This window comes from Medicago sativa, chromosome 2 (genome assembly GCF_051527215.1).
Source record: "Medicago sativa cultivar Bolivia chromosome 2, Bolivia_mono, whole genome shotgun sequence".
In the NCBI taxonomy this organism is placed as follows: domain Eukaryota; kingdom Viridiplantae; phylum Streptophyta; class Magnoliopsida; order Fabales; family Fabaceae; genus Medicago; species Medicago sativa.
In genome coordinates, this window is record NC_140750.1 from 56,699,807 (window position 1) to 56,713,549 (window position 13,743).

The following is a 13,743-nucleotide window of genomic DNA, read 5'->3' on the forward strand; positions in this document are numbered from 1 at the left end:
ATCTACATCTCTATTCTCTATTTGTTAATTTCTTGTATCAATAACAGCTCGACACTCAGTGCCAATATCATGAAAAATATTGCAATTGAAGAAAAATAATGATGAATTGAGGGGTATTTGGATGGGTTTGGTATGAGTATTTTATGTATAAGTCTGCAGATATGAAATTGTTGGGATTATATCAATTATGAAATCGGCGACAACTGTGCAACTCATTCCCAAACCTTAAATTCCATCCATTGAGAAACTCATTCAAAATTACTTCCTCAACGTGAAATTGATTTGATAAATATGTACATGAATACTATCTAATTAGGTTGTAATTTGGTGAATGAAGTCTGCTTGATTGCACATCGATTTTGATCGGTGGATATGGCAACAGTTTCAAATTAAGTTTGATGATTGAATTTTTTGATGAATACACCAACGAATTTTTGATGAATTTTTTGATGATTAAATTAAGTTTGATGATTGAATACACCAACAAAATAGAGACTCATGTGGGTTGATTTAGAAAACTAATATTAGCCTTTGGATTAACAAAATAGAGGGATAGGATTTGGTGTCAACGAATCCGTTGACACCTGGTGTCAACGGATCCTGCCTCATATATATATGTGTGTGTGTGTGTGTGTGTGTGTGTGTGTTTGTTGGTGTCCGAAGTTCGAACCTTGGACCTTGCATATATTATGCATTTTCTTTACCAACTGAGTTAAGCTCACGGGAAGAAATATTAATAATAATAATAGTAGTAGTAGTAGTAATATTATTATTATTATTATTATTATTATTATTATTATTATTATTATTATTATTATTATTATTATTATTATTATTATTATTATTATTATTATTATATTTTTAACATTTAGAAAATAGTATATTTTTAAGGAAAATAGTTTGACTTAGGTACCGTTTGGCCCGGCTTTTTTTCAGCTTCTCTGCATTTTTAAGGAGAAGCTAGGCCAAACACAATATCAATTAAGTTACTTATTAAAAAAGTACTTTTTTTTAGAATGCATAAAATTGAATGGAATGACCTTTAACCAAAAGTTGTTGAATGCTACTTCAAAAAACTACTTCTCGACAATTTATTTCACAATCACCTCTCTTCAACCCACGCTGGGAACCTTTTTTTTTAATATTTATATTTAAATATGCTTTTTTCTTCCATTTACTTTTTTTTTGAAGGAGAGTCCATTTAATTTCAATATCGTTTATATTATCTTTAAGGAATTATATTATCTTTTTATCACTTATATATTTAATTTCAATATCGTTTAAAGGGCTTTATTTTAACTTTGTTTTAAAGGAGCTTTTAGACCGTAAAAAAGCCTGGCCAAACGGTACCTTAATGTTCCCTAATTTTTTTTTTTTGATTTGATGTATGTTGACATCAAATCTAGCACAGAGACTATTGTTGTCAATGTTTGTCGATATAACAATCAAGTCGCGCAACTTATAACTAACAAATTCTTAAACGGTAGATACCATCTTGGTACTTCTTGAAATTTTTATTAGAGTGTTCAATATTGATCTCGAATCAATTTAGTCGAGTAACCGAATATATCGAATCAGTTTAGTCGAGTATCCGAATATATCAGTTGTCCAGAGGGATTACCAACAATGAATGTAGCAAATCATTTAGCCGTTGGTACATGTCTCCCACCTATCTATCCATAAGGTCTTTGTGGCCCCTACTTTGCTTACCTTCTAAAATGGCGATTCATATCGTCAAACGACAACGCTTGATGGTTTGGTTGGAATCGTTGTCCCAAAGATAAACAAAATGGATATTTAAGTCCTTGAGTAGTACGATACCAATTTTAAGAATATTAGAATAGTTCGGTCTCACGGGTTTGGATAAACGACATATGTTTAAACACTTTATGACTTTTCAAAAGAATTAGATTTAACAATAAGTAATAATCCAATCGTTTAATTTATCAACTTAATTTAAATTAAAAGGACATTTTCTTTGTCTATTATCCAACACCCAATTACTAATCGATTTCAAATAATAAAGGAATAATCCTTATTTCAAAACATCTCGATTCAACACAAGAAGATAATTGATTTCGACTAAAGTCCAAAAACACTGCATATAACAATTAAGACCCCCTAAAGACTTAGACAATTCAGACTAACTCACATGCTATACTTATAAACTATTACAAATGAACTAAAATGATGTTAAAGGTCCACCAAGATAATGTCTTTGTCATCAGACATTACAACATTAATCTAAGTATGGAATGGACATAGTATTCAAACACTACACCAAAGACAATTCAATCAAAATTCACAATCAAAAGCCAAACAATTTAAAATAAAATAAAATAAAATAATTCTTTTTTTTGATAAGGCAAAAGCAAAACGACATAAGAAAGAATAGTGCCCAACTAAGTTGGAGCCCCACTCTAATCTTTTGCCAATTGCTCATATATATTATTAAAAAAGGAAAAAATACATAAAAACTGGGGGGACATAAAACCTGACCCAGTTAAACCATGTGAATCAACCCTTAACGGGTGGCAATACATCAATAAGAACATCACATAGTATTCAACCCTAATCAATTCTAACAAACGAACCAATCGGGCCTCTAATTTGGCGAATGAAACGATCGTCAACACGAATTCAGATCACGTACCATCAACTCCTTGCAAAGCAGCAAGCATTAACGACTCTTTCGAGTCCACACAGTCCCATTTCAATCTACGAAACCACGGACATTTGACAGGGGAGTGGCTTCGACCGCCAACACGGAAATTAGCGAAACCACACACACCAACCATTACTGCGATCATCAGAATAATAACAACCATTTCTGGCTCAACAACGGTACCGCAATCACCTTCAAAGAAAGTGAGCCAAAGACAAACCGTCGTATGCGATATGGTTTATGAACCGACAGCCAACACATATCAGATTCACGTACCAACTACCCCTACAACCAAACAACAAGCATCACAGCCCTCTCGAGCTTCACAATTCACGCCTAACATGTACACCACGTTGAAGGCGAAAGACACAGAACAGAGACTCCCATAAAAGAAACTTGCTGAAACATGAACCAGACTCACTGTAACATGGCTTCCGACAGCAACACACACGCGGCGGCCGCAAGAAGGAAAACGAAACAGATGCAAACCAAAACACCAGATCCAGCAGAGAATCGATCTACAGGAACCCAGTCACGGCGGCACGATTTGAACGAATCCAAACCGTCGACGCTACCACCGGACCAACACACAGTGCGCCTGGACTCCCGACGAAGCCGTCGAGAGAATAGAGAGGCGATGCAGATGGCTTACCCATTGTCGCACCACCAACCAGCACCATCTACATCTTGACGACGGAGATTTGGAAGGAGAGGAGGACGGCGCGTTTGAAACTGTTCAGAGAGAGAAGGCTGCGATTTTGGATCTGCAACTAAAAGAATGTGATGGAAATAAATTTGCATAAAATAATTCATACTTACATATTTCATATAGGGGTTTGCTAGGATACACCCACTAGTTTTTATTAAGGTGTGTTTTAGCAAAGATATAACTAAAAAGTTGTTAAATACACCTTAAGGTGAATGTTGCTAAAACACACATTCTAAAAAATAAGTGGGTGTATGTTAGCAACTCCTATAGGCATTTGCTAGGATACACCCACTTATTTTTTAGAATGTGTGTTTTAGCAAGTTATAACTAAAAAGTAGTTAAATACACGTTAAGGTGTAGCTTGCTAAAACACTTCCACATAAAAACTAGTGGGTGTGTTCTAGCAAATCCCTTTCATATATATATATATATATATATATATATATATATATATATATATATATATATATATATATATATATATATATATATATATATATATTATCAACCAAATGATCAATGTCAAATCTAAAACAACTACAATATCTTCCTCTACTTAGGGTCTGTTCAGTTCAACGAATGAGAAGGGAGGTGAGAGATTTTAACGGAGGTGAGGAAAATGAAGATATTTTAGTTAAATATATGTTTGATTATTAAAAAGAGAAGGGGAGAGAAAGACATAGATTTTAATTAAAAACATGTTTGATTCATAATGGGAGGCGATGAATTTTAAAATTAATTTACCTTTTTGCTCTTAAAATTTAAGTAATAATATTTTTTATTAGAACAAAGTAATTTTTTTTTTTAAAAGAGGATAAGATATTGACTAAATTATCTCCTTTTGATTCTACAAAATTAATTGGGTAAGATCCTTCAATCTTAGTTGTGATCTTATGTTTTATGAACTTGCTATTCCCTTTCAACCATGATTATAGTACTTACTAATCACTTGAATTATTAATAATTACTAATATTTTAGACTTATGTCAAAATCACTTATCTTACACCTAAGTAACCTTATGTCATCATATATATAAGCAATTAAGCAGTATATATTGACAATATATCATATCATGTTGACCAACATGTGATATCTTGAATGAGTGGCGGTGGAGAAAATTAGAGTACTGTATAGAATTGAGCTGAATTTAGGCACTATGGCACTAACTTTCACATATATTCATTCATATTCATATTGGAAATGATTACACCAATGACTCAACCAAAATTAAATTCCCATAATGGTAGGCTCAGCAACAATGGCGGAGAATTGTGATGATCCTAACAAATCCACACGTCCTTATTCTCTCTTTTTTCATTCCACACATACCATTTAGTCAAACACATATGATATAGTAACAGTACATAAAAAAAAAAACCACACATTATGGTTCTGATTAATTTCATTACAAGAACATGGACCAAAAACATAACAAAGAAAAGAACAAGTTACAATGATGAAAACAAAAACAAAAACAAGAACAGTAGTAACTAGTTTGTTTATGCTACTTTGCTGTAAAGTAGTGTAACACAATATGGAGTTGACTCAATAATCATGATCATATATTTCACGGTTTATCTAAACTTTTTCATGCTCTCATCAATCAAAGTTTATAACTTTACTTTCTCTCTCTTATTTATCTCTCTGTTATGTATTCATTGCTTTCATGGGTCTATTTAATTTTTCTCCTAACCAAAAGGGTCATTTCATTTCTTTAACAACACGGTATCTTTTGTTTTTATTTCCATTTTCTATGTCATCTTCTGTTTTGTCTTGAACTTCTCAATTTTCTCATGTTCACACACACTATATGTGTTTAGCTTCTGTTCTTGTCAAGTTTTTGATGTTTTTGTTTTGATTTTTAAGCCAACCTTTTTATGTTTTTGTTGATTTTCCTTTGAAAAAAATGAGATTGGAGTTAAGTTTCCACTCAAAAAATGTGTTTTTTCACTTTTACATGATTTTATTATTTAGTCTTGGAATCTTCTTTGTAAGTTCAATCAATGAAGAAGGTTCAACTCTTTTGAAGTTTACAATTACTCTTGTAGATTCAGATAACAATCTTGTTAACTGGAATCCTTCTGATTCAACTCCATGCAATTGGACTGGTGTGTCTTGCACTGATTCATTGGTAACTTCTGTTAATCTTTACCACTTTAATCTTTCTGGTAGTTTGTCTCCTACTATATGTAATCTTCCATATTTAGTTGAGTTGAATCTTTCCAAAAATTTCATCTCTGGTCCAATTTCAGAACCTTTTTTTGATAATTGTAATAAACTTGAGGTTTTAGACCTTTGTACTAATAGGCTTCATGGACCATTTCTCTCTCTTGTTTGGAAAATCAAAACCCTTAGAAAACTTTACCTTTGTGAAAATTACATGTATGGTGAAATTCCAAATGAGATTGGAGAACTAACATCACTTGAGGAGTTAGTTATTTATAGCAATAACTTAACCGGAATCATTCCGAAATCAATCTGTAAGTTGAAGAAGCTTAGAGTTATAAGAGCAGGTTTGAATGGTCTTTCAGGAACATTACCTTCAGAAATTAGTGAGTGTGAAAGTTTAGAGACATTAGGGTTAGCACAGAATCAGTTAGTAGGTTCTATTCCGAAAGAGCTTCAAAAGCTTCAGAAACTTACTAATTTGATTTTATGGCAAAACTCTTTTTCTGGTGAGCTTCCTCCTGAGATTGGAAACATTAGTAGCCTTGAATTACTTGCTTTGCATCAAAATTCATTGATTGGTGATGTCCCGAAAGATATCGGAAGGCTATCGCGGTTGAAGAGGTTGTACATGTATACTAATCAGTTGAATGGAACAATTCCACCTGAGTTAGGAAACTGTACTAATGCTGTTGAGATTGATCTTTCAGAAAACCATTTGATTGGTATCATTCCTAAAGAGTTAGGTCAAATCTCTAATCTTACCTTGCTTCACCTATTTGAAAACCATTTGCAGGGTCATATTCCAAAGGAGCTTGGAAATTTGAGGCTGCTAAGAAATTTAGATTTGTCATTGAATAACCTAACTGGTAGAATTCCATTGGAGTTTCAAAATCTTGAACTCATGGAGGATTTGCAGTTATTTGATAATCAACTTGAAGGTGTGATTCCACCTCATCTTGGAGCTGTTAAGAACCTTACTATTCTTGACATATCCGAAAATAATCTTGTCGGTATGATACCAATCCATCTTTGTGAATATCAGCAGCTTCAATTCCTTAGCCTTGGATCAAATAGGCTCTTTGGAAATATTCCTTATAGCTTGAAAACTTGCAAGTCACTTGTGCAGTTAATGTTGGGAGACAATCTTTTGACAGGAAGTTTACCTGTTGAACTGTATGAACTTCATAATCTTACCGCGCTCGAGCTTCATCAGAACCGATTCTCAGGGTTTATTAGCCCTGAAATTGGTCAACTTCGGAATTTAGTTAGGCTTCGCTTGTCAGATAATCATTTTTCTGGTTATCTCCCTTCTGAGATTGGAAATTTATCACAACTTGTCACATTCAATGTCTCGTCTAACAGTTTAGGTGGAAGTATTCCGGACGAATTAGGAAACTGTGTGATGCTGCAGAGGCTTGATCTTAGACGGAATAAGTTTACTGGTATGCTTCCAAATTCAATTGGAAATCTTGTGAATTTGGAGCTACTAAAAGTTTCTGATAACATGCTTTCTGGAGAAATACCAGGCACTTTGGGAGACCTTATTCGGCTAACTGATTTGGAGCTTGGTGGCAATCGGTTTTCAGGACGAATCTCTTTTCATTTGGGGAGACTCTCTGCTCTTCAAATAGCACTTAACTTGAGTCACAACAATCTTTCTGGTACGATTCCTGATAGCTTAGGGAGCTTGCAAATGCTAGAATCACTTTACTTGAATGATAATCAACTTGTCGGTGAAATTCCTTCATCAATTGGTGAGTTGCCTAGTCTTTTAACATGCAATGTATCTAACAATAAGCTGATAGGAGCTGTTCCTGACACAACTACATTCAGAAAGATGGACTTGACGAATTTTTTGGGGAACAATGGTTTGTGCCGTGTAGGTACTAATCACTGTCATCCATCTTTAGGTTCATCTCATCATGCAAAGCCAGTGAAAGACGGTTTATCAAGGGAAAAGATAGTGAGCATTGTATCTGGAGTGATTGGTTTTGTTTCTCTTATTTTCATAGTTTGTATATGTTGGACTATGATGAGGCGCCACCGCAGCGATTCTTTTGTTTCAATCGAAGAACAAACAAAGTCTAATGTGTTAGATAACTATTACTTTCCAAAAGAAGGCTTCACTTACAATGATCTCTTGGAAGCTACTGGAAATTTTTCAGAAGGTGAAGTTATAGGAAGAGGAGCTTGTGGAACTGTCTATAAAGCTGTTATGAACGATGGTGAAGTTATCGCTGTCAAGAAGCTGAATGCACGAGGCGGAGAAGGAACGAGTATGGACCGAAGCTTCCTTGCGGAGATTTCAACACTCGGAAAGATCAGGCACAGGAACATAGTGAAGCTGCATGGATTTTGTTTTCATGAGGATTCAAATCTTCTCTTGTATCAATACATGGAAAATGGAAGCCTTGGAGAAAAACTTCATTCAAGTTCAAAAGAATGTGTATTGGATTGGAATATTAGATATAAAATAGCTTTAGGAGCAGCAGAAGGATTATGTTATCTTCATTATGATTGTAAACCTCAAATCATTCATCGAGATATTAAGTCGAACAACATTTTGCTTGACCATATGTTTCAGGCTCATGTTGGAGACTTCGGATTAGCAAAGTTGATTGACTTTTCATTATCAAAATCTATGTCTGCTGTTGCTGGATCATATGGCTACATTGCCCCAGGTACGAATAAGTTCAATACAAAGGCACTACATCAATTATAGTTTACTTTCCTTTGTTCACTTTTATAAAATGAGTTGAAAAAAGAATAGCTTATACTTAAGAAAACATGTCAAGGGATAGTACCAGCAGAAAATTTCCATTACCTTAATGTTTAGCACAATATTATACCAAGTTGATTTTTCACAATTTTTATTCTGAAACTACAATTTCAGCTGCATTGACCACAGTAGCCTGCATTATTCCACGATATCATGGTTCTAACAATTTTAAATTACGGTCCATAACTGCAATGGTGTCCGCAATATAAAAGGTTTTGATGTCGTCTTAATGGCATCGCAACCACAATTTCGACTGTATAGACAACACATGACCTCAATATATAGGTTGCAGTTACATGATTGTAATGTAAGACAATTGCGACTGCGACCACAATTTAGAATCATGATTAAGTCATTGTACCTGCTGCATTCTAATTGTTGCTTGATTTATATTTATTTTCAGAATATGCTTACACAATGAAGGTGACTGAAAAATGTGACATCTATAGTTTTGGGGTAGTTTTGCTGGAACTAGTAACTGGTAGGTCACCAGTGCAACCATTGGAGCAAGGTGGTGATTTAGTGAGCTGGGTGAGGAGATCAATTCAAGCATCAATACCTACATCTGAATTATTTGACAAGAGATTGAATTTGAGTGAACAAAAAACTGTTGAAGAAATGTCTCTTATTCTAAAAATTGCACTGTTTTGCACAAGTTCATCTCCACTTAATAGGCCTACAATGAGAGAGGTCATTGCAATGTTGATTGATGCTAGGGAATATGTCAACCAATCACCAAACTCTCCTACATCTGAATGTCCACTTGAAGAATATAAAAGCTCTTCTTCCAAAGGTTAGATTGCTCAAGTGTTCAATGAATGATAATCATTTTTATTACTAGCTCTGTCCCTTAAGAATAGTACTAGTAGTTAATACATTTAATGTGTCTATTTTGTACGTAGATATGTCCAACACCGACTTTTCATTTTTCAAGACAAAGCAGTACTAAATTAATAAGGATCATGTTTTAAAATATATATATAGTAATTTGAAAAAAGTTTTATATTTCGGACGGTGTTTATTTTCTTTCTAAAAGATATTTAGAATCTAAAAGATATTTAGAATTAGGGAAAATTGTATTATTTTGATAACTAATATAAAGGAGTAGATACTCTAGTATGAGATGTTCACTTGACAAGAGTAAGCAAAATTTTTGTCTGCCCTTAGCCTTAGCTTCCCTCCGATCAAATATCATTCGTTAGATTAATCTAACGATTGATAAGTGGTTGAAGAGATAGGAGGGAGTGCATACATTGTATTTGAAGATAGAGAGACATTACATTCTCACAAGATCATATTGTACCAAAATTTCACATAAATGCATGAAAAAATCACATAAGAGAATCAATTATTTTCTTCCTATATATTAGTTGCCCCCTAAAAATTTCATGGATATTGTACATGGTGGAACAATTCACCTCATACATTTTTTTATCAAGTAATGACCTATTGAAATTCATAGATGAAATTTTTATTAATATATATAGAAAACATATTGATCTGTCTTATTTTGTGCATGCAGATGATAGTCTTGAGCAGTGAATTTGAAGAAGCTTCACTGTGTCCTCAAAGGAGAGTTATTTGGGCAATACATTTCCACATGTTTGAATCTTGATCAATGATGTCCCCTAGCTCAAATGAATAAATAACTTTACCTCAAAGAAAGTAAAAAATGCAATACTTTAACACAATCATGCTCATGTTCTTCATCCAAAGGGTATCAAACAAGTCTAATGTAGTATTTATGATGATTCTATTAACACAACAAAACTCTTCTCAATGTTGGCATTCTTTGTTCGATGCCTTAGATAGTGAGTTGAGCATACAAAAATCTCCCCAACTCTTTGAACCTTAAATTAATGATGACTATCTTTGTTTCAACCATATCCCTTTTCACTTTTAACTTATATCTCATTTTTACTTTCCTTTCACTTTCACGCATTCTTTCAACCTCCTCCAACCTACCTTTTAAATCTGTATAGTTGAGCTACAAAGGCTACATAAGCTATGATCTATAAGTCAGGCTTGTTTGTGATTAATATATTAATTCATTAATATAAAATGTGTTCTATAAATATTAAAATCATATAACTTAGTGTGAAATAAACAAATGAACATGCATATAAATTAGTATCTACGACATGTTTGGTCTATCAAAGATAATAACTCTGTAATTAAGAATACTTGGATGAGCCTTTGATGGTAGCCTCTCAACAATAAAGATTTGAAACAGAGAGAGACGGCGGTTTGAAACACACAACATGGACGAACCTTTATGATAGCCTCTCATATATAGATATTTTCCCACATAATAACATTGAAATATAATCTATTATATCAGAGTTATTTAGGAGTTATTTAGGGGCGCGTCTGAATGATATTTATCTTTATATTTCCTATTTACAATCTGGTCCACCTCATACATCAATAATGGAATCATCGTGGTTATTTTCAATGACGTATAATGTGACTATATCCCAACGACCGTCATATCAATACACTTTATGACATAGATCAATATAGGTGAGTGCCATGAAAATTTAATCTAATGTGATCTCGAAATCATATATATTTCCAACTGGTTAACCTGAAATCCTTAGTGAGGTCAAACTGAAGTTTGAAAATTTAATATTTGTACAAACAATACATGAATGGTTACAACAATAATAACTCGTGAACTCTATTTCTACAGAAAATCACAACGTAAAATATGTATCGATATCAAAACAAAAGTTTAGAACATAAAGAAAGAGAAGACTCTCGCTAATCCAAGATCATTAGTGACAACAATTGAAACAATTAACAAGAAATACTCTATCATTAATGACAACATCTTTCTAATAAATTACGAACAAAAGACCTTGCTAAACTCTTATTTTTTAGGTATTGAGGCATCCCAATCTAAGGATTTTACATGCTTCAACTTGAGGGAGATGTTGATATTTAACTAAATAATAATTGGAATAATTGTAAAGAGGCATCCCACTCTCTTTTGAACACTCTCTTTTGAACACTCTCTCTAGCACTCACTCTTTTATTGGGTGAAATCAATGGAGGACCTACACTTTGGAAATGGAACCCACATAAAGTGGTGGGACATACATTGATTTCACCCAATAAAGGAGTGAGTGTTAGAGAGAGTGCTCAAAAGAGAGTGTTGCTAGCATTCCTCTAATTGTAAATATATTTTAGCTATCCGTAAAGGTTCTTAGCATAGCAAATTTATTAGCAAACTACGTAACAAATTATTTAATTAATTCTCTTACTTATGTAATTCTCTATATTATAGAACATATGTGATGCTCTTCAAACACACGGTTTCAATAAATACCTTTCATATTCTTTTTTTAGATAGACAAAATGATAAAATTATTATACTCATACAGATAAATGGAGGTGCCGGCGTTCGAATCTCGGTCATGATGTCCGACGACCTAATAATTTCAATATTTTTTTGTCAGTTGAGTTAGAACTTATGAATATTCTCTTACATTTTCTATTTCAATAGATCCTATAATTTTTCCATAAAAAAATTATCATATGATACTTTTAATTGCTAGAGACATATTTTGTCATCAACCATCATTATTGTTTTTTTGGTCACATCAATCATTATTATTGTTATTCTTTTGATATGTTTCCGTTGTTTAACATGAAAGGCTAAAAGAGAGAAATAAAAAAAAATATAAAAGTTCAATAAAAAAAAGAAAAATGAACTTTCAAAAACATCAAAATTTTATATGATATTTTTACCAAAGTTAAGGGAATGATTGATTGATCGAGAGAAAGGGAAACACGACACACTAACGTTCTTTAGATACATTTAACAATAACTTCAATTTATGAATGGCCTCTTACAACTTGTAAATGATAAAAACTATTTAATTAAAGTTAACAAGCATGGATTTCTCCCTCAAAAAAAAAAAAAAAAGCATGGATTTCTTATCTTATAAAGCGATTCGATAATTTTCTATTATTACATATAATAAAAAAGAGAAAGTATGACTCCAAACATCAGATTATTTTATGCTTTGATCATCTTTCTTTCTCTTTTACTTGTTCTAACCGACGGTGGTCTAATCAACGGTGGTAGGTCTTCATTTTTCATACCAAATTTTAATTTCTAATTTTTCTTACACACAATATTTCATCACCTTTTAGAAAAAAATTGTTTTATTTACATTTGACATCGCAGGTTCTCTTCCTTGCGTGACTAGCTTTGGTTGTCCAAGAAGTACGTGCTACCCTCCTTCAACACCAAATTGCATTCGTCGTATTTGTGAGTGCATCTAAGTATAACATTTAAGTTAAAAACATAATTGTATGTTACTTGTAATCGAATAATTTATATGTACGTCATAATTTTTTTTTTAAAGAACATGTACGTGTCCTCGTGAGTTTAACTCAGTTGATATGAACAATGCATAAAATATGCAAGATCCGGGGTTCAAACCTCGACAAAAAAAAAAATGTACGTCATAATGTTGGCACTCATACAATTTTTGTCAATTTTATTTATTTATACTTCTTTGTCATTTCAATTCATTTGGTTTATCTAGAAAACTCCATTAGCGGATTAGTGGATGAAATTAGTACTTGTTATTAGGCTGGCCTTACAAATTGTTAGTGGCCTTTACTTTTAATGCTACTGTGATGATTCACATATTTATGTTCTATAATTAGACACATTTGGTTGTAAATGATACACCTTAAAGAATACAATACGAAGTCTATATTTTTCTCTTTTCGTTCTTCCACCTTCATCTATATACTCTTCTAATATATTGCTCTAATTTTGATTCATCTCTTCCAAGAATAAGATGCTAAGATGATGAGAAAATAACATCTATGAAATTGTAAGAAATGTTTCTAATTCATTTAAAATATGTCATATCACTAAATTTTAGACAATATATTTATTGCAAGCTCCAAAACTGTCAAATTTTAAAATACGAGATCAATTCCGCAAAATAGTAAAAATAGAGAGAGTAAAACTGCAATTAAGTATATTTTTTTATCTAAGGGTTACATTGACATGTATTCAAATTGCACGAGACCAATTGATTCTTTAGTCTAATTTAAATAAAATTATTAAAAAGAAAATTCTATAAGAAAGAAGAACAAAATTATTTTAACATTGGCTGGCTAATCCACGTTTATTGTGCGTAGAATCAGAATCATTCTATTTTTATTGATTCCTTGATTTTCAATATAGTAAATCTTGGTCCAACCAAAAGTACATTTCAGAATTTTCTATATCATTCATAGGTGCCATTTAGCTTGGACCTTTGCAGTTTTGGTCCAAGATGGACCAATTTTTTTTTAACCATTAGATTAAATCAGCTATCAATTCTTATCATAGTCCATCTGCACCAAATACAATCCATCAACTTCACCTCTCGCAAGCTTTCTCTTTCTCT

General features: G+C 32.6%; 2 protein-coding genes across 4 annotated transcripts; both read left to right on the forward strand.

Moving 5' to 3' along the window:
* Nucleotides 1-4,790: 4,790 nt before the first annotated feature.
* LOC146949179 (Leucine-rich receptor-like protein kinase family protein) lies at nucleotides 4,791-10,207 on the forward strand. Of its 2 annotated transcripts, XM_085745246.1 has the most exons (4): nucleotides 4,791-7,298; nucleotides 7,428-8,225; nucleotides 8,727-9,116; nucleotides 9,846-10,207. In XM_085745246.1, the coding sequence occupies exons 1-4, from the start codon at nucleotides 5,282-5,284 to the stop codon at nucleotides 9,863-9,865; spliced, it is 3,225 nt and encodes a 1,074-aa protein (XP_085601372.1). In that variant the 5' UTR covers nucleotides 4,791-5,281; the 3' UTR covers nucleotides 9,866-10,207. The 2 variants fall into 2 exon arrangements, with proteins under 2 accessions (XP_085601372.1, XP_085601371.1); XM_085745245.1 differs by having other exon boundaries at nucleotides 4,791-8,225.
* A 2,017-nt stretch (nucleotides 10,208-12,224) lies between these two features.
* Nucleotides 12,225-13,070, forward strand: LOC146949180 (uncharacterized). 2 transcript variants are annotated; one of them, XM_085741503.1, is made up of 2 exons: nucleotides 12,225-12,409; nucleotides 12,519-12,709. In XM_085741503.1, the coding sequence occupies exons 1-2, from the start codon at nucleotides 12,325-12,327 to the stop codon at nucleotides 12,614-12,616; spliced, it is 183 nt and encodes a 60-aa protein (XP_085597629.1). In that variant the 5' UTR covers nucleotides 12,225-12,324; the 3' UTR covers nucleotides 12,617-12,709. The 2 variants fall into 2 exon arrangements, 1 of the variants encoding a protein (XP_085597629.1); XR_015025386.1 differs by having other exon boundaries at nucleotides 12,275-12,412; nucleotides 12,519-13,070.
* The last annotated feature ends 673 nt before the right edge of the window (nucleotides 13,071-13,743 follow it).